Source organism: Brienomyrus brachyistius, chromosome 3, assembly GCF_023856365.1.
Source record: "Brienomyrus brachyistius isolate T26 chromosome 3, BBRACH_0.4, whole genome shotgun sequence".
Taxonomy (NCBI): domain Eukaryota; kingdom Metazoa; phylum Chordata; class Actinopteri; order Osteoglossiformes; family Mormyridae; genus Brienomyrus; species Brienomyrus brachyistius.
In genome coordinates this window covers 18,307,772-18,329,598 of record NC_064535.1, presented here as the reverse complement: position 1 = coordinate 18,329,598, position 21,827 = coordinate 18,307,772, and the positions used below count along the sequence as shown (strand labels likewise).

General features: G+C 43.8%; 1 protein-coding gene across 1 annotated transcript in view; it reads left to right on the top strand.

The window, feature by feature from the left end:
• The first annotated feature begins 9,951 nt into the window (after positions 1-9,951).
• The window catches only part of LOC125738633 (collagen alpha-1(XXV) chain-like), a 49,606-nt gene continuing 37,730 nt past the window's right edge, over positions 9,952-21,827 (top strand). The window contains exons 1-2 of the mRNA XM_049007787.1: positions 9,952-10,646; positions 18,843-18,912. Of these exons, the coding sequence (XP_048863744.1) occupies positions 10,350-10,646; positions 18,843-18,912 (367 nt within the window). The 5' untranslated portion in view covers positions 9,952-10,349. The remainder of the gene's footprint in view (positions 10,647-18,842; positions 18,913-21,827) is intronic.

The window sequence follows — 21,827 nt, the reverse complement described above, 5'->3', positions numbered from 1 at the left end:
CAGCAAAGTTATAATTACATCAGGTACAATGCGGTTCCAGTTAATATCGTGGTCAGGCTAGTAATGATCATCTGATGATAATTCTTTTTAAGATATGGTTGACAGAAAAAGGACATCTTCCTGCCAAACAACATTCACCGGTAAAGAAGCAAAGTAGCACATTCTCTATTAGCTTTTTAAAGCCCTCCATGCCCTGTAGAAACCCTAGCATAGCTCAGTCCACCCCTGTGGTTGGCTGCCCCCAAGTCGGCCATCTTTGTCTGAGGTCTGGGGATTCGTGCTCACTGGCCACAGACTGCAGTTGCTACAGACAGCACAACAGCAAACAAATGGCACGGTTATTCATATAGACAAGACTGGCTATTACAGAGATTAATTATAATCCCAGAAAGTATACGTTTTGCAAATTCATCAGGATATCCTAGGCCACACTTTAAAGAAAAATGAGACATAATTCACATAATGTTCAGTCGTATCTTCAAAAAAAATGCAAAAAACCACATTTGACAAGCTCAATTCTCAGATAGTCCACACGCCTCAGTAACATGGATAAAAATTTCAAGTATAGGGTGAATTTAATAGTACAATAGCATAAGGAGACCCCCCGTGACCCAGTACGATAAGCGGTTTGGAAAATGGATGGAATAGCACACAGATTAGTAATAAATCTACTGCAACACTTAATTGATGCGCTTCCTATAGAAATGGCAGCTCTGCAGCTTCTAGCTTCACTGGAAGGAGCTTTAGGAGAAGAGAAATGGAAACTGATTGGTGTCCTGTTGGTTCATTTCCACTGTATTATACAGAATATATAGTAGGCAAGTTCAGGGCTGCACAGGGATTAGAGATCTGCTCTGGACTTTGAGAATTAAGTGATCAGTGGTCATTGTTGACAAACAACAACAAAAGGTGTCCTCTGCATTTAACCCATATGTGACATCGTGACATAGCTAATTCAGCAGCCGGGGTGGGGGTGGCACCTTGCTCAGGGTACCTTAGTGGTGTCTTGCTAGTCAGGGATTCAAACCTACAGTCTTTCAATTACAAGTGGACTTCCCTAACTGTTAAGCCACCACTGCCCATGGAGGTGCCCCATGATGAATTTTGCTGAATAAGTGGATGCCCTGCAGTGAATTAGGCAGAGCATACCAGATAGCCATGCTGTGCCCTGGACATGATAAACCTAATTAATATATAATGTAAATAGAACAGGGATCTGTTCTGATATTCAAAGATGACATGCCACTGTATATTTGCCAGAGATGGGAACAAGTCACTCTTTGCTGATTCCAAGTGTCGAGTCAGTACTGGGCAAGTCCGAATCAAATCTCAAGCTAAAACAGTACAACTCCAAGTCTAGTCTTGAGTGATTTGTTCCTCAATCCTAGTTAAGTCCAAGTCTTTTCATCATTTTTGCCAAATCAAGTCACAAGTCACTAAATATCTGACTCAAATATGTGACTTGAGTCCTTAAGCATCAGTCATTTTATGTGATGGAAAACTGTAAATCACACATCAACTATCCATAGTGCAGTCGTGTGTGTAAATACGTAGGCTATGTATACATATAAAGTCATACAATTTAACAGTAGTTACATTTAAAAAAATAAAACCAATTTATAACACTTGATGTCAAACGGCCTCAACTAATCTACATCATTACCTTCCGTGAACAGCCAGACTTACCAGTTTCTGTGCAACTTCAAGTGCCGAATAAAGTCAGATCCCTTGTCCATCTGATATTAACATGTTTTACATTTGGCTACTCTTTTTTTAATTTAAATATTTTTTTTGTGTGATCCTCACAATTAAAAGCTATGATTTTGGGTGGCATCCTTCATCTCTGAATCAAAAATCCACAGGTTGAGTCTTTGATAGGCAGAAATGATTAGAGAAGGGAATCTCCACTCTGTCATGATTGTCCTTGCAGAGTTTTTTATGCCTGTGTACATGCAGGAAGTGATGCATATTCCCGATAAACCATCCCAGATTACCTTGTGCTCAGCCGAAAGAAAATGCAAACAGCTGAGAATTAATACACACTGAAAATCTAAAATGAATGTTATGGTATCCAGAGGCGACACTGTACACCCTCAAGTTTTCTCGAGTCAGTGGGTCCAAGTCTCAAGTAACTTGCCCCCAAGCTCAAGTAGAGTCCAAGTCTTTCCATCATTTTTGCAAAGTCATATCACAAATCATCAAATTTGTGACTCGAGTCCGAGTCTAGTTGCGAGTCATGTGACTCAAGTCCCTATTTGCCCCATTTCTGGCAGATTATACACGGTTTCACCAGAGAGTGCTGGACAAGCACAGGCGGAGTGGTGAGCCACTAAAGGCCCTGCTCGCATTCTGGCACAAATAAAACACAGACAGCAGCTGGAGTCCCTCTGAGTAGCTATTTGCTTTAATGGTTTGGAGAGCTACACTTCAAAGGGAGCCTGCAACCATAGCAATGAAAGGAAAGTGCAAAGCCACCTTGGGGGAATGTTTGCCCCTTCCTTTGACCCAGGGGTGCCCTCTGCCAGCTAGGACAACAGTAAATGTGCAAGCAAGAGGAGGGCATACCTTACTAGCCAAGACTAACCTGGATATTCACATTTGATTGAAATATACAATATATTGTAGTGAACTGGAGTATTTCAACTCATTACATGGAGAAATAGAACCACATAAAGTATAGATGTTTCACCGTGGAATGACGTTGGTTCTTTCAACTGGTTAACTGAGCTGTCAGCATGGTGCTCAAACAAGAAGAAGACTGGTCACTGTCTGCACTGTCTGTGGGTCTTACCACTGGGATGATGGCCTCTTAGGTCAAAGGCAGAAATCAGCATGTGCTTGACCGGATGTTTCTGCAGGCTACATTTATCTTTCGAGATAATTCATGTTGTGGAATAATGAAGTGACAATTGAAATCACACTTATGAATTTATGCATGATTCTTATGAAAGCTTTTTAAAAGTGTGGTCAATATAAACTGTGTGATTCTCAGGACTCAAAACAGCAAACAGCGTTTTGTTCCTAATAGAAAAAGCCCAATAAAACAATTGAAAAAAGTCCTTAAGAGCCATATTTTACCACTGTGCCATAATTTCTCAAATGTAATGTGATTTTTCTGTTTTCTGTTTTGACTTGTCTTCCCATTCATCTTAATCACTGGTGTAAACATTCCATACAAACAGGATGCATCCTCCTGCCAAAGTGAAATATTTAAATCAAATCTGACATTGGTATAAAACACATGAACAGTTCTCTGCTGATAGGTTGTTTGTCTAAGTGTTGAGTGGGCTGCCATTTATTTAGTTTGGAATGCTTCGGAGTCAGATGTGCAACATCCATCTCACGGCATCTCAAGTTAAAATATCAGAATTTAACGATGCAGTAAAAATGAAGTGGTTTGTTCCCACACACACACACACACACACACACACACACACACACACACACACACAGACCTGTATTCATATCTTTCTGGGGACTGTCTATTCATTTCTATGGGTAAAACCCTACCAATGTCCCAACAATGGCAACCTTAACCCCTACCCAGCCCTGACCTTAACCATACTGTAAGTAACCAAACAAAATAGAAGTCTTTTGGCATTTTTAGTTTTTTGATTGCAGTCACATATTTTATGAAATTAAATTTCCCCTTGTGTGGGCCAAAAAAATAGTCCCCACAATGTGAAAATAACAGGTGTTTATCACATTGTGGGGAAATTTGGTTGCCATAGTCTAATGTTAATCTGAGACTGCATCAACAGATCTTTGTGGGGACCTGAAAAGTGCTCCACATAACACCACAATAACATGTTTTTATCACATTGTGGGGGACATTTTGTCACAACAATGTAATATAAACATAATACACACACACACAGGTTTGTAATTATATCTTTGTGAGGACTCTTCATTAATTTATATGGGGATAACTCTAATCCCAACAACCTTAACACCTACCCAGCCCTAACCTTAACCGTAAGTAGCCAAGCAAAATATGAGACTTTTGGCATTTTTAGTTTCTTCACCGCATTAACAGAGCTTTGTGGGGACCTGAAAAATGATCCCCATAACGTCAAAATAACAGGTTTATTATGTGGGGGACATTTGGTCCCAACAATGTAATATAAACATAATACACACACACACCTTCTCAGGTAGCCTGTCTGCCTGCCTAAGCAGGGGCTCAGAAAGGCAAATGCAACATCTTCCTTAAAAACCCACAATGCTTTTCTTAAACACAATTACACGAGTGAACATGGCAGCTAGTGCTGACCTGTGCAAAACAAATAATTTATTTATATACATAGCAAATACTTCAGCCCAAAGTGCATTTTAGGTTTATGTAGAGAAATGAATTGGATGGAATGTTGCATTTATATAGTTCTTCTGATGATATCCAGAGTGCTTTACAGAGCCAATAGGGAGCTAAGAAAAGAATCTACGCACACTCAAGGCCATTCATACACACGTTTGAGTAATGATAGTTTGTTCAAAATAATCGAGTATAGCAAATTCATTCTACAGTCGATAAAATAGTAGTATTTGAATAATTTATAAAAGTAAAATATAAAAAATACTTTTAAAGTAGAAAAAATATTTTCATGGTAGTAACGGCAATCATGCGGATTATAAATAGGCCTGTTCTGCACATTGGCCTTGCTATCAAAATGGCATTTCTGTTACTTCTTGAAGAGCTTGCCAATCGTGCTCTGAGAAGGGAATGCATGTTTGAAGATCATTTAGATGTATTTGCGGAGTCTGATGAGTACTTAATTTCAAGGTTTAGTCTACCAAGACCAGTCTTAACTGAGTTGTGTGACACTTTGGAGCCTCCTCTGCGAAGCCATACATGACGGTCGAACCCTGTGCTACCGTAAGTGCAGGTACTTTGCACCGGGGGCTTTTTAGCCACTGGGACATTTCAGCGTGAGTCATCAGACCGGGTGGGCATATCACAGCCATCCATCAGCTGCATAAGCTGTGGATGGAATAAATCAGGTGGCCACACAGTACATAGCCTTCCCTTATAGACCACAACAGCAGCTGCCAGTCAATAGAGGGTTTCATGCTATTGCAGGTCTGCCTAATATCATCGGGGCGATAGACTGCACTCACGTGCGCATCAAGGCACCCTCACCAGATCTGTTTACGTAACTGAAAACAGTTTCATTCAATTAACATGCAACTCATCTGCAATGCCCAGTACTATCTACTGAATGTGGTCTCCCACTTCCGAGGAGGTGTGTATGGCTCCTACAGTATATACTGCAAAATAGTGCGCTGGGTATGTGCCTAGAACAAGGAGCAGCTGGATAATGGCTCATTGGTCAGCATATTTCCACCATTTTAAACTCGTGTGGGTTTCTTTTCGTTTTCATCGTTCATATTAAATGAATCGTTTCATTAGGATATCGAGGGTACGTCCTGGTTAATGATGCCACTGGTTGATCCCCAGACGCACGCACCCGCTCCACCATTGAGTGAACAATTGGAATACTGACAGGATGCTGGATGTGTTTGGGTACAGCAGGTGGCAAGCTGCTTTACACACTAGAGAAGGTGTGCATATACACGAATGAGTATACTTGTATTATTCTCGTTTGGACACTGGAGCGCATGTAGTAAATCGTCTAATTCTGCCACATTCCATTACGTTTTCGAATCATTGGTAATCTTGGCACTGTTTTAGGTTTGCAGAATATTCATGGCCAGTTGTGTGTTACACAACATGGCAGTGAAACGGCACCTACCGCTTCCCCCCCAGCCACCACTCCGAGATGTGCATCCAGATCCTCTGCTTGGACCCGAGAACAGAATTGCTCTCGAAGTTAGACAGCAGATAATTTCACATTTGTGACTTATTTGCCGTAAAATTCCTTTATTCTTTCGGTTTGTTTAGTCATGTCACAGCAGGCTTTGCCTTGAGTAAAATGCTTGAAATGACAGGTTTCAGTGTTGACAGCTTTAATTTTTAAATGTGCATTTACTTCTTTAAGTTTTTCTGAAATTGTGCTGAGAGTAGCTGCAATCTGAATGAGAGTCTGTGAAATCTTTTCTTGGTTGTCCAGGACCGCATCTGATATTATCACACGTGCAGTTGGACAGGATCTGAGGGCGGCAGGCGCAGAGGTAGCGGTACTACAAGAAGGCTGAGCAGCGCCATCTTCATCCTCACAGACGAGTTGGATATCTGAAGGGGAAAAATAAATAAATAAAAGTCAAAACCATTTCAGTGCACTTATTTAGATGTTTCAGTCTGGTCAACAATGCACAAGCAATTCATTTTCCAAGTAGGCTTTTCCATGAGGACGGGGAAAATTCCCTACGAGAATTTTCACCTACTGTAGGCTTAGGTTTTGCAAACTAAAATAGCTTCCAATGGTTCACAACAGTTACAACTTCCAGTTAGATTATGCCATGAAATTGTAGAGATTTCAGGAAGAACCACTTACCTTCTGATTCCTTGGTCGGAGATGGCCTTGGAGAAGAAGCCGCTGATATGGGGCCCTGGTCAGTGTCCAGATGCTCCATAGATGGCACACCTGAGAGCACCGTCTGACCAATAATGGCCCCGATGTGCTGGTTTATTTTGGATTATTCAGAGTCTGCCTGTCCCCCTCCAGTGGTCATCATATATTTTCTATGTATAGAGATGGTTTTTTTGGTATTGGATTTTAAATCAAACCATTTCTTTTTCCCGTCCTCTAATGTACGCCATTCTCCGGACACAGCGTTCACAAAGAAAGTGATATCTTTCCATGCCTCAGCTTTCTTGGGGGCTTTTCGTCCACTGGTTACGGTACTAAATAATATGAGTCTATTTGACTTTACCTCCTGTATTAATACTTCTACTTCATCTCTACTGAAGTTTTTTTTTCTCTTAGTGCCAAGCGGCCCACAGCCTGTTCCCTCTTCGCCATTCCTTGCACATGGCCCTACAGTCTCATGCCCTTTTATGTGAAATTGCAGTGTGTAAGCAATTGCTTTTAGTGGGATTCATCATTCTTAAGAACACAGGTGCGAAGAATTCTGCTGCTTAAGAACAGGTCATGAATCCGACATAGGTTGTTTTTAACAAGTTTCGCAGGAACAAATTTAAGAAATTTCTTAAGAAGATATTGGTGAATGAGGGCCACTTTTATTAATTTTTAATACACTTGTAAATACCGCACAGGGCTTCTGTTTCACTGGAAGCTGTTTCAGGAGAAGAGAAATGGAGACTTATTGCTGCACAGATACTCAAAAATAATGGAGGAATGAGATAAAACATGTAGTTTCCACGAAAATGGCTATCACTGTCTTAAAAGAAAGCAAATGGATGGTTCCACGGGCTTTGGAATAAACAAACATGCAGTAACAGTAATGTTTCTCAAAGTCAACTACAAGTATGACAACTTGCGATCACCACTGCAGCTATCAATGCACGAGATGCACTGCTCTCATGTTCCAGCAACCAATCAGAAGGCTGATCAGTATACTACCTGCAGCTGCTCACTTAATCAGGTAGGTATGCAATTACTACGCTGATGACCACCATCAACACTATGGGTGCCTCCGAAATCTCAACTTACACAGTACATACTGAATTTAGTTAAAGGCCTACTACTCAACTGTTACTATAATGAGTACTGTATGTATGCATGAGAACAGTATGCATGCACTTGGACATACTGTTGTCCCCATCTTGCCTATAAACATTATGAACTGTTAAAAACTACACATAAAAATCATATTTAATTTAACTTATTTAGCTGGGTATTGTTCTCTACTTAAGTCTGTACAGAGATGGCAGTTCCTCTGCCATCCTGACACAAAATTCTGAGCAAGTTATGTTTTTCTTCTCTGGTTGCAACTCCAGTGGGATAGAGGGATAGAGAAGCATCCATATGCTGCACACTTCAGAATTTCGCAGACTATCATCTAGGTGCCATTCAGCTACTCTCTCATCCATGCTGACTCAGATATACTGTTCACTCCCAATGATATATCTCAACTACTACATAACAAACCAGTATACAGCACCTGTGATATTGAGAGGATTAATATTTTTGCAGAATTTCCTTTAGATTTGTAGCCAGGTGCTATTGTTTTTAACTAACTTCCTCTTTTAAGTAAAACACTGCCCTTGGTTAATACCTGTTTACACACCAGAGAAGTACCTGTTTGTCTTGTCCTCCCCAGTCCGGTCATTGATGTTGCTCCTACTGTCAGTCCATGTCCTTCCTCTTCGCATTCCTCTTGTTTTGATCTCCCACGGTCCTGTTTCTTTCTAGTCTCTGTTTGTTTCATTTTATTTTGATAAAACTTCTTTTTGGTTCGTCAAAAACACCGACCCCCGAGTCCTTCGTCTTGAAAGTTGTGACACTTACTCTGAGTGTATTTGGCACATTGTTCGTGGTGTGTGTCTTGGCAAGTTAGGCCTCTGCGCCTATGAACAGAAGGTTGCTAGTTTGAATCCTGCGGCTGGCAGAATAATCACATTGAGGCTGGGCCATTGAGCAAGGCCCTTCACCCTGAAGAGTGTTCCAGGGGATAAATGGCCGACCCTATGCTCTGACCCCAAGCTTTGTTCTGACCTGTGTATATGCGTATGTCTTAAATAAAGGATAGGAAGTAGGGATATGTGAAAACAATTAGTTCCTGTGTACTTCTGATGCAGATAAGACCCATTAGGAAGCTTGAAGGTGCTGCCTGTAAAGTGTTTCTTGTTTTGTGACTTTTTTTCAAACAATGCTTTTCCAGGCACCAATAACAGAAGACCGATGGCAGGCTGTGACCCCAGTGAATAGATGGTACGTTTGCGTCACTGAATCGGCATTTGATTTCACATAGGTTATAGTTTCCTGTTCCTGCTTTATTTACGTGCGGATCCCCACACACTGTGCACTAATAACAACAGTTTGCTATAAGGTCGTGGTGACAGTGAGGACCGTCTCAGCTTCTAGGACACCATGTCTGTCATCGCTGTCATCCCTTGTCCCTGGACATTGGGCTGGAAACTGCTTTTGCTGAGGAAGCACTCCACAGCTGCCTGACTCAATCTCCCAGTGCCAAACAATGCCAGCCTGCCTGGCTGCGCTGTCCCAGTGACGCTGTCAAGGAGATCCCAGATTTATCTATTCACGCCTCTGTTTATATTTATTTTCTCTGTCCCCTTCTTTGTTTCCATGACTTTTAACAAGACAACTTGTTAACTTTTGTTAAATGTTGACAGTATATTTTAAACATTTCAAACTGTCTATATAATACCAATCGTAAATGTAATTCTTATTTTTGTATAGCTAGCTTGTTGTTGCATCTCAAAATATATTAAAGCACATTTACCTAACATTATATTTGGACCCTGCAGTAAAATTTGAATCTTTACAGGCAGTGTGATACCTGGTTCTCGTGTCAAAGTAATTCAACTAAAATGACATTAAAAAGCTCCAGTAACAGTTTCTTACATAAAACAAGTGATCTAATTTTGGAGAGGTCCTGTATCCTTCTAGTGTGTAAAATAGGATAAAACTTTTGGAAGAATAAATGGAACAATAGTCTTCTCCGCAATTTACTTTTTTGTGGGAGTGCAGCCCTAATTACATAAGATAACTAGACATTAACTTGCACATTGACATTAATACAAGCAAGAAGAATCTGCTTGTGGCAGATGGAGATATTACCTGAGATAACTTAAAAAAAAAACACACAGCATGCTCCATTAGTAATTGACTAACTGCAGCTTTGCAGTACCAGTTGGATATAAATGTGCATTGGATAAGGACACTCAAAACGCTGCGCTAATAAAGGGGTTAGCATGCTGTCCCCTTCAGATTCTGGCATCTGCCCCTATAAATATCCTACGGTCAGCGCTGGATCAAAGAGGGGGAGCAACTACGGCGAGAATCCCGCCCCGACATTTAGACTAAATAAACGAAAGGGAGGAGCCTGCCCCTTCAGCAGAGCAGAAGACTCACGATAACCACGCCACTTCTAGGGCTAATGTTTCTTCTTTCAGGCAGTGCAAGAGTCTCACGGAGGTTGAGCCGTGGGTGCTGGACGTGTATCGTTGCTCCGCACTAACGACAAATCGCTACAGTCCTGCGGATGAATAGACAAGGGTTTTCAAGTCGGGCAGAATTTCATTCGATCAAATTTACAGAATGCTGGGTGTACTTTAAATACAACCATTCATTTCACGATATTTAAGTAGGTTGTGTGTGGAAACAGCAGCAACTTGTTGACGCAATACCTTTTTGAAGTTAGACACCTCAGAACATTTGAGTTTCTGTTTTTTCATTTCGCTCCTTATGAGTGTTGGGAATTCGTTGTGGATAAACAATTAAAGTGCCACAGTTAAGGTGGGGGAAATGGAAGAGCAAAAGTGTCGGGCAGCTTCCCGGTCCAGCATAGGGAGGACCTGCAGCGAGCATCCCTGTGACTATCGCCTCCACAGGAGCTTCAGAGACCTACCCTGGGTGGCGGCGTGCTGCGCGCTGTCCCTACTCTCTTTGGGAGTATGCATTTTTGTGTACCTGAAGACGTCGGAATTGCAGCATAGGCTCTTAAATCTGGAAAATGACAGGGACAGCCGGTCTTCAGCGTGGTTCTCGGCCGATCAGGTGGAGCCCAAGATTATAGATAGACTCGACCAAATTTTAGAAGAGGTAAGCGGTTCCCCACGTTCACCTGCACTAATGTATGCTTTGCTTTGTATAGCGTATTACACAAAGGACCCAAAAACAATGTATTTAAATCAAAAACATTACTTTATTATATTTTGTGAAAATGTACTGAATGACTCTTCGGTGTTTTCGTTGAACCGGCACCTGTTTGCTGGTTGTGTACACTTCCATGTAATTCGTTGAACGCTCTCAACAAAAGTTACTGCGTTTAGATAGATTTTTTAAAAGCGCTATGACTTCTCGACCGACAGACTTATGTGTTTTTATCAATATAGATGTAGTACTCCCATATCTCATCTATGACTACTGAGTCTGATGAGAAATCGTAATATAAAGAAGATATGTACTGGAGATATTGAATGATATGAAATATGAAGATATTGCATTATGTACTGACACACATATTTATTGCAAGTATTTGCTAAAAGAAATACATTAGAATTTGAAGTAATTTGTAATTTATAAGTTAACAAATGTTATATTAATATCAACAGTCACTTATTCTGTTAAACTCATCCATTAGAGGGCACGTGATAATTTTAGATTTTATAGATTATAGATAATTTTTATACATCATTTTAATATCGCGTGACGTTTTGGTTAATTTATTGACGGGGCGTCAATAAATTACATATGCCTGATATGTTCCACCAATTAAGTACAATGGCTAATTTCGTATAAATTGTTGTAGCTACTCGTGCCACCGTGTTTTGGAGTGGCTGTGGCACGTAATTTTTTCAAAAGTAGGAATAATTTGCCTTTTTGGTTATAATTCAGTCTGTCCGATAATCACTAAAATTGTTCTCAAATGTTTCTTATCAGTCGAAGACAGAGGAACGGCACTCAGCTTCTCCTTTTCTGTTTGTGTGTGTGAGTGTGTGTGTGTGTGTGTGCGGCGGGGCAGGGGGGGGGGGGGGGTAGCCTACAGCTGTGCTTAACATGTATGCTTTATGGTACTACGTAAAGATAAGTGTTCCCTTCGAAACGGTAGCTGTGTAAAGGACTGTGACCCAGGTTTCACATCTGTTATTTCAAAATCTTATTTACAACGTGCCTCAATTTCTAGGATTCTTTGTGCACCAAGGGCAGCCCATTTTGTTCATGCCACAGGGATTGTGCTACATCTATTCTTTAATGATGATCAGCATTAAAGCTATGGCGTGCGCAGCAATGAAACATCGCAGAAAACTGGATGGTGATGCAGTTGTATAATTCACACGTGAAGTCAGCCCATTGTTTGAAAGTGGTCTTTAGGAAAAAAGTTGGTGTAGATGAAAGCAAGGCAGATTGGCTGGGTAATTTGCGTTTGAAATGTTACTGGTCAAGGTGCAGTGCCATACTTCCCCTCTGTGGGGCATCACTCTAGATTGCAATTGCTTACGCACATTTGTGCATGCAGTGTTCAGTGTGTTTAGGCGCAGCCAGAAGAGCACTGACTTTGTCTTAGTGTCTGTGGAGCTTTGTGATTCAGGCTTTCATTTCGGACTGCATTTGTGAATACCCATTATTAATGTGACGCAATAACAGATGGCCTTCATTGTTTCACACCATGAAGTTTCAGGGCTCGTTTGTGTTTACATAAACAACACACCCATTTTTAGATGCATACATATGTAATGTGTGCCTTATTCACCTGTATTAAGGTCTTCTTTGGGGAGTTTTTCTGATGTTAGCAGGGGGTGAGGGAATTGAATGACCACACACAGTTGTGTAGTGAACTTGGACTGGACATGTGAGCTGTGAATTCTGTGCGCAATCTCTTAAAAAGCTCACTGGAGACATGGCATGCAGGCTGACCCTTCTTCCTGCATGGAAATGGGAAACTCACGTATAATGAAGTGTCATGAACGTCACACGCTTCGGCCCATTACACACCAGGGGGCCGCAGCAGTAAAGATGGGGCCATCCACTCTCCCGTTTTTGTGTGTCTTATTGCTCACATTGCATTAAAGGTGTAGTAAAACAGAATATGTGCTCTGTGCTCTCTGCTGCAGAGGTGTGTCACCCCAATCATTGGGAGGCGAAACAGAGGCATAAGTGCAGTGAAATATTACACTTCTGGCACCGAATCTTGGGTGACAAATGCAGGAAATGAGGTCCTAGGGATATTAACTTCACTCCTGAAATATGGCAGCTCCCAAGAATGAATTGCTGTCTCACCTGTTTAAAATCAACAATCAGTCGCAGGATGGTCCTCTTGGGTTAAATCAGCACCTTTTCCATGGCTTCTTCGTGGTGAGTTTAATTTCACCCCATGTTTCAGCATATATGAAGAAAGGGAGAAATCTACATCCTGGTCTTGTGAGATGGGGGTCGCAGTCCATCTCTGGTACTGAGTGGCTCTGGGCCACTCGTGGGCCCGGCCCAGCCCCAACACTGCAGCTTTTGCAAGGGCAGCCAGTGCAGCCAGTGAGTGGCAGGGGTAAATGCTTTCTGTGTTAATAAGGGGAAGGTTATTAAAATGTACTCTGGGAGCAGGTCCAGATCAAAGCATGTCTCTTTCAGAAGAAGGGTATGTGATGAGAGGTTTAAATTCTGGGAATTATTTAGCCAAAATTGTGCTGAATTTTTTTGAAAATGGTTTTCCTTGGTGTAAAGAAGATGTATCTGCTGGTACTTATTTTTAAAAGGTTTACATTATTTTGATTTTGTTTTAATTCATGCGGAGTGTTGAGAAATTAATGTTAAAATTACAAACTAAGTTTAAATACCAAGTCAGAAGTCATGTGTTTTCGTGCTGGCATTGGTCAATTCTTTTTTGTTTTCCTGAATAGATTTTACAGATCTCCGAATGGTACTGTAGCATGGTCTAAACAAAACCGGGTACTAGATCAGGAGAACATGGCTGTAAACCCAATTATCCGCAATGACAAAAACAGCAAAAACAAGCCATTACTTCCTGGCAAGAAATCTATGGAAATGACTCAACAATGTTATGACTTAGCCACAAAATGTAAACAGCCGATTGTGGTCCGGAATAAAACGCTGATGTGAAATAATACATATGATAAACCGCAGAGGAAAGGGCTGCAAACACACACTGAGTGAAAGAGGGGGCATCTGACTCAGAATAACAGGCACTGCAGGTCTGCAGATTCCCTATTCTGCCCTGTACATCCTCATAGCTGTTTCTCCTATTAACCACATATTCTGCAAATTGTAAATTAAAAAGCAACGTCACAAATTGTTGGGTCACTCCCCATATCAATTCCTGGGCTTTGTGCTTAACATGTGACCCATCCAAAAACATGTGCAACCCAACAGGCAATGCAAGATGTGCAGCTGAATCCCACAAAAAGCCACTATAATTTTCACAGTCTCAGTTTGAGGTTGTACATCACCGAACCCATCACTTAAAAAGTTGGCCTCACAAGTTATATTCTCCTAATTTGTAATTGTTGTCTCACTGGTTTCTTTGAACACAGAGTAATAAGCCTTAGCCTTGTCATTTAATTACTACCTGCAAGTCTTGCTGTGTAGCTGTCGTTAAATGTACAGTGGTAGTTTTATTCCCACATTTCCAGCTGGAGAGGAGCTAGAGAACACATCTCACCTTCATGTGCCTGCTGCCGCATGCATTAGATTGCACCTCTCCACTGTGTACTACCATCCTAATGTATTAGAGTGCACCTCTCTGCCATGTGCCCTCTGTCATCTGTATTTACTAGTTTAAACAAAATAGGTCTGGAATCAGATCAGTTCTTATATCGGCAGATACCCTATGTTTAGGTATAAGGATCTTATGGGCACTGAAAAAGTTCGATCGGTGTGCCTCTAATGATATCATTAAAGTAGAAAGAGCTATTGTATTGGTATTGGCAGTTGTGAATCGGAATCGGATTGAAACTGAAAAATGTGGATCGATCTATTCCTAGTTAGAGCACCTCTCCGCATTGAGCCCTCTGACATAGGGATTAGAGTACACCTCCCGTATACATTAGAGTGCGTCTCTTTGCCGTGTGCCGCCTCCCGTATACATTAGAGTGCGCCTCTTCGCCGTGTGCCGCCTCCTGTATACATTAGAGTGCGCCTCTTCGCCGTGTGCCACCTCCCGTATACATTAGAGTGCGTCTCTTTGCCGTGTGCCGCCTCCCGTATACATTAGAGTGCGCCTCTTCGCCGTGTGCCGCCTCCCGTATACATTAGAGTGCGCCTCTTCGCCGTGTGCCACCTCCCGTATACATTAGAGTGCGTCTCTTTGCCGTGTGCCGCCTCCCGTATACATTAGAGTGTGCCTCTTCGCCGTGTGCCACCTCCCGTATACATTAGAGTGTGCCTCTTTGCCGTGTGCCACCTCCCGTATACATTAGAGTGCGTCTCTTCGCCGTGTGCCGCCTCCCGTGTACATTAGAGTGTGCCTCTTCGCCGTGTGCCACCTCCCGTATACATTAGAGTGTGCCTCTTTGCCGTGTGCCACCTCCCGTATACATTAGAGTGCGCCTCTTTGCCGTGTGCCGCCTCCCGTATACATTAGAGTGCGTCTCTTCGCCGTGTGCCGCCTCCCGTATACATTAGAGTGCGCCTCTTCGCCGTGTGCCGCCTCCCGTATACATTAGAGTGTGCCTCTTCGCCGTGTGCCGCCTCCCGTATACATTAGAGTGCGCCTCTTCGCCGTGTGCCGCCTCCCGTATACATTAGAGTGCGCCTCTTCGCCGTGTGCCGCCTCCCGTATACATTAGAGTGTGCCTCTTCGCCGTGTGCCGCCTCCCGTATACATTAGAGTGCGTCTCTTTGCCGTGTGCCGCCTCCCGTATACATTAGAGTGCGCCTCTTCGCCGTGTGCCGCCTCCTGTATACATTAGAGTGCGCCTCTTCGCCGTGTGCCACCTCCCGTATACATTAGAGTGCGTCTCTTTGCCGTGTGCCGCCTCCCGTATACATTAGAGTGCGCCTCTTCGCCGTGTGCCGCCTCCCGTATACATTAGAGTGCGCCTCTTCGCCGTGTGCCACCTCCCGTATACATTAGAGTGCGTCTCTTTGCCGTGTGCCGCCTCCCGTATACATTAGAGTGTGCCTCTTCGCCGTGTGCCACCTCCCGTATACATTAGAGTGTGCCTCTTTGCCGTGTGCCACCTCCCGTATACATTAGAGTGCGTCTCTTCGCCGTGTGCCGCCTCCCGTGTACATTAGAGTGTGCCTCTTCGCCGTGTGCCACCTCCCGTATACATTAGAGTGTGCCTCTTTGCCGTGTGCCACCTCCCGTATACATTAGAGTGCGCCTCTTTGCCGTGTGCCGCCTCCCGTATACATTAGAGTGCGTCTCTTCGCCGTGTGCCGCCTCCCGTATACATTAGAGTGCGCCTCTTCGCCGTGTGCCGCCTCCCGTATACATTAGAGTGTGCCTCTTCGCCGTGTGCCGCCTCCCGTATACATTAGAGTGCGCCTCTTCGCCGTGTGCCGCCTCCCGTATACATTAGAGTGCGCCTCTTCGCCGTGTGCCGCCTCCCGTATACATTAGAGTGTGCCTCTTCGCCGTGTGCCGTCTCCCGTATACATTAGAGTGTGCCTCTTCGCCGTGTGCCACCTCCCGTATACATTAGAGTGTGCCTCTTCGCCATGTACCACCTCCCGTGTACATTAGAGTGTGCCTCTTTGCCGTGTGCCGCCTCCCGTATACATTAGAGTGTGCCTCTTCGCCGTGTGCCGCCTCCCGTATACATTAGAGTGTGCCTCTTTGCCGTGTGCCGCCTCCCGTATACATTAGAGTGTGCCTCTTCGCCGTGTGCCACCTCCCGTGTACATTAGAGTGTGCCTCTTTGCCGTGTGCCGCCTCCCGTATACATTAGAGTGTGCCTCTTCGCCGTGTGCCACCTCCCGTGTACATTAGAGTGTGCCTCTTTGCCGTGTGCCACCTCCCGTATACATTAGAGTGTGCCTCTTCGCCGTGTGCCGCCTCCCGTATACATTAGAGTGCGCCTCTTTGCCGTGTGCCGCCTCCCGTATACATTAGAGTGTGCCTCTTTGCCGTGTGCCACCTCCCGTATACATTAGAGTGTGCCTCTTCGCCATGTACCACCTCCCGTGTACATTAGAGTGTGCCTCTTTGCCGTGTGCCGCCTCCCGTATACATTAGAGTGTGCCTCTTTGCCGTGTGCCGCCTCCCGTATACATTAGAGTGTGCCTCTTCGCCGTGTGCCGCCTCCCGTGTACATTAGAGTGCGTCTCTTCGCCGTGTGCCGTCTCCCTTATACATTAGAGTGTGCCTCTTCGCTGTGTGCCGTCTCCCGTATAAATTAGAGTGTGCCTCTTCGCCATGTGCCAACTCCCTTATGCATTAAAGTGTGCCACTTTGCCGTGTACCGTCTCCCATATACATTAGAGTGCACCTCTCTGTCGTGTGCCTCCTACTGTGTAGATAAGAGCACATCTTTCTGCCAGACCTGCAGTCAGATGTCCACGGAGATGGCTTCTGCTCCAGACATGAGTCATTGCTTAGGTTCAAAGCAGCTGATAGCGATTACGGTAGCACTGGCTGTTCTTCATAGTGTGCATTCCTGCAGAATATTCCAGAACAGCAGCTCCCCCCCTTCCCAAAGTAACCCAGAAGCCTTACATAGGAGAGCAATCAAAGTCATTGTTGCTCAATAGAGGGACCTCCAACTGCATAAGACTGGTGTCTTAGTTATAATGTGACGCTGGTATTGTGAAATGTTTTGTAATCTTTTTAAAATAGAACGTTAAAACCAGACCAAAACCTTGGAGGTCAGGTTACCAATAATGAGGGGAGGCAGAGAGGCGGGGAATGTTCCCCTTCCGCCCTCTACCCTTGTACACCCCCCCCCCCCTCAGCTGCTGCCTTTCGGTACCAACATCGTTTACATGATCATAGGACTCTCTTGTTGCCTGCTATCAATTACGGCAACAGCTACCTACTAATTGGATATTAGTCCGTAGATGATTTCTTCTCTGGGGAGAGGCTTGTGTAATATCATGTAGCAGTCCATATACTACACCGTAAAGTACTGATTACCTAGCGGCATCCACTGCTACTGTTACTGTACCTGCACACTGCATAACTATAGGTCACTTCTGTTGGCCACGTTTTTTTTTTTTTTTTACTTACCAACCAACAGCACTAACAGCAAACCTTTCTACAGAAACACGTGGCAATGAAAGGGAGCTAGTTTACAAAGCCGAGGCGTAGTTCCATGGCCAGACGATAGCTGCTGTGTTGTGTCAAAATTGAGGTAGATCTGAGATGTTTCTTTATATTTTCTTTATATCGAGTTGCCAAACATGTTTACGGTTTATTTTCTTTAACTAGCGAACCAAGCTCAGGTGCTATTAGTTCATTCACGCTTTTTTTTTGGTAAATTGATTATGGATACCTAGTCCAAGCCCTTCAGGTCATGCCCATGGCATGAGCTTATAAAGAGGACAGATCACATGTGAGACCAGTTCACTCTGGGTTCTCTATAAAAAGATCCCTCTAACTGGAATGAAGGCTGGTTGGTAAAAATTAAGTAAATCCTGATGAATAATTTGTGGGAGATCTACGTCTCTTTATAGATTAGTGGGTGGGAAAATCTTTTAATAAAAATGCTTGAAAAACATCAAGAACAGAAGGAGGGAAAATAGAGACCAGAAAAGCAAGCTTGGTGGGATCCAGCTTTGAGCTCAGTCTCGGCAAATGCAGCACACAGCAGTGAGATCACATCCCAGAACGGAATGTTACTCTGGGTTTAACTCCTTCAAGTGGAGCTGCCGTTCCAAGGCTGCTGTTTAATCTGCCTTCCTCTTGAACTTTTTGCCATGCGGCCATCCCAGAAGGGGCTCCAGCAGACCACGCAGCCGTGTTGGCTCCTGCCTGCTGATGGCTTTCACAGGACGCCCACCCCAATCAGGCGGTCACTGAGCCACCTCTCAGCGTGCTTTACTGACCAAACTTCGTGGGGCGGGAGGGCATTTCATACAAATCAAGACGTAACCCTTTGTGGTATTTATTTTATAAATGTCTGTTTATGAAATTTATTTCTATGAATGTCTACCCTATTGAGGTTTCTGCTAGTGCAAGACTGATGAGTTAGGGTGTTGGCGCACAGGTTCTGGAAATTATGTTAATCAAGTGTAAAGAGTAAATAACAAATACTCAATTTGGTATTCGAAACTGTTGAATTCAATATTGAACACTGCCAGGCATGAGGCGCTGACATGCATTTCTTGTCTCCCCCCCCATAGAAGCTGGCTGCACGGTTTCCCAGGGTCCGAGAGGCACGAGACGCCCCACAGAGCTGCATCTGCCCTCCAGGTATCCTGCAATTCCTTTGGTATTGAGCACTGCACACTGCTCCTGTCTCATAACAGCTACTAATGCATGGTCCTTTATGTCTGTATATTTTGTTTGACTGTAAGGTGAGCCAGTGCATCAATTCAGTATGCATATGCAAGTATCATATGAATGGGTGGTTTTTGATAGAAGCATCTTCAGATCAGATAAATGTTTGTGCGTGTGCGTGTGTTCCTGCGACACTGTGTGCACTGGATTCAAAGTTCAGCTGGTAACAATGTGAATGTAACTCAAATGCTTAGAGCAGTGTTTCTCAACCCAGTTCTCAGGGACCTCCGTTTTTGCTCCTTCCCAGGTCCCTGCCAGACAGCCCACATTTTTGCTCCCTTCCCTCCCAGGGGACTATCTGGGGGTCCCTGAGGACCAGCTTGAGAAACACTAGCATAAGGGGTTAATGGGGATTAAAGCTTTTCTGCCCCCTAAAGAGCATTAGCATCATAGTTGGTTTGCTGCTTCTTGCTACAACAAAGAGCTCTGTTGTGTTTGGTTTAGGGTTTTTATTCCTGGTTGTTATAAGCCACCTTTTAGCACTTTAGCTTTTTTTAAATGTAAAGCAATGGGTGTATGGCTGTGTTGGCAGTGACTTTTATAGCTTTTGCGATTAATTTTGCCACTATGGAAATGTTTTATTTATTTGATTCTATTACCTTCAGGGCTTTGACGGCTCTTGGTAACTATTCACAAATGGAGTTGGGGGCTTAGCTTGTGTTTTATCACTGAAATAAGCAGGACATCCATCCAGCCATAGTACATTTCTGTGCTGTGAAAAAAACATTGTAATAAACGTAATATAAATCATTTTTATGCACTGTTTTTGAAGTGTAATGCAGACGAGGGTGAGTTTAGTACACTAGAATGTCTCAGCCTTCAACTTTTATAAGATTGGCAACTAGTAGACATACTGTACCAGATTTCATGGGAGTTTGGTAATGCTTTCCTCATGGTGAGGCACTGTTTTGTCTCCAGTCTACAAGGGATGCTTACCTTCTTGCTGCGACAGGTGTAGATGCATTTAAGCGCTCCGACAGAACTGGCCCAACTTCACGGGCTGCTCCAACAGCAGGGCAGACCACTGGGAGCATTCTTGGGCACAAGAACTGCTGGTGGGTGGCTGTCACTGCGTGATAACAAGGATCCCACACAGCAGCACCGTCAGGCTGCCTGTGGGACAGTGTGTGGGAACAGGCTGCATTTTAGACACACAGTGCACCTGGTTTCTGTTGGCTTTTAAAGATGTAAATGGACTACATTACGTTAGTGTTAATTATGACCTATGTAAATGTCACAGTGCTTTAATGCCTTTTAAAAATAATTTAACTAAACTGCTTCAACCTAGAATATTATTTTAAACCTCCTGTTTTACTTCTGGGGTGAATAATTGCTGCCATGGCTGCATGAGATGTGACAGCTACCCGGTTTTAAAAGTGCCAATAGCTAGTATCCCCACCTGTTTCCCAGCCTGCTCCCAGGTGTCAGCCATTAAATAAGTAGCTAGTCTATGGAGGTGTTCCTCTGAGTGTATTTGTCTGTTCCGGGCCCCAGTGGACCAGACCTGTGGGAACCACAGAAGTAGGAGTTGACACACCTATGTGCTAACTTGAAACGTCCATGGGCAGCTGGGTGTTAACTGTCTGGTAGGTCCCTGCTAACTAATTAAGGTATACTTGGCAGTCACTGTGAGGGTTTCCCATTGTTACATGTGAGAGGCTTTTACAGCATCGCCCACATAGTGCAGGCTTTTATCTTTTAGCCCAGTCTTGCTGTTTAGATTTTTCTAGCAACACTGTTATTTAAAAAGGCAAAAAGGTGATATTTTTGAGCAATGCACCTTTAATTGACTGGTTTGTGATAGTTCCACTGTGGATGACACAAGCACTTCTGTGGCCCTGTCCCCACCTGGCCTGTTTATACGGCTGGGCTCTGGTGTTCCCACATAGACGGCACCTGCTGCACATGACACTGTTCCCAGCCTTGGGGGCAGCCTCATGGTTGAGCCTTCGGCATTATGTGTTTCATGAGAATCCTGAGGGCTCCCTCTCCGGGCTCTTTCATGTCCTTCCCCTGCCTTCCCTGCCTTCCTGTCTGCGGTCTGCTCATATTCGCTAAAAATGGCAGTGGACAATGCCATGTGGCATGCCAGTGCAGTGTGGTGGTGATGCCCCCCCTGTGCACACACACACACATACACACACACACTCACACACATACACCTGTCTCCTGCCAGTCACCCCTGTGCACGCCACTCGGATGGCTCCCATTCCTTAGTTTATTTTCAGTGCCATTTGGGGTGTTGAGCCCCCTCAGGCCCTCACCACCATTACAGGACCATCGTGCAAGAAGTGAGCGCGGGAGCCTATTGTCTGGCGTCAGTGGGAAGCGTGCGGTGCGACCAGGCTGGCACTCTCTTCCAGTGACAGGGTGACACACATCAGCCTCTTGATTCCCCATCTTCATGCTGAGCCACATGGAGATATTCTGCATTGCTGGGGTGTAGGGGTGGTTCATCTGATTAACTGCTACTGGCCACCACCCCTTTTGAAAAACATTTTATTTCATGTTGTATAATTCCAAGTTTAATTCCATTTGGCTTGGAGGACAAAGAGGTGTCTTGGGCCAGGTCTGATGATAATTCGCAGTTAGACACTGCGGGTTTGTGCTGTTTTCTAAAAGAGTATGTTATTCTTAAAGGCAGACAAGGATTCAAGGCCTTGATTGAACAATGGACTCCTTTAAGGAGTGCTTTTCCAGGAAGATTTATTTTTCTGAAATTATGTGCTGAAAAAGTAAACTTGGACAAGGGGGGAAAACTGAGAGAAGCATAGAAAATGCATCCCTGCTTTTCCTCCTAATAAGACTGGCAGAAATAACCACATGCG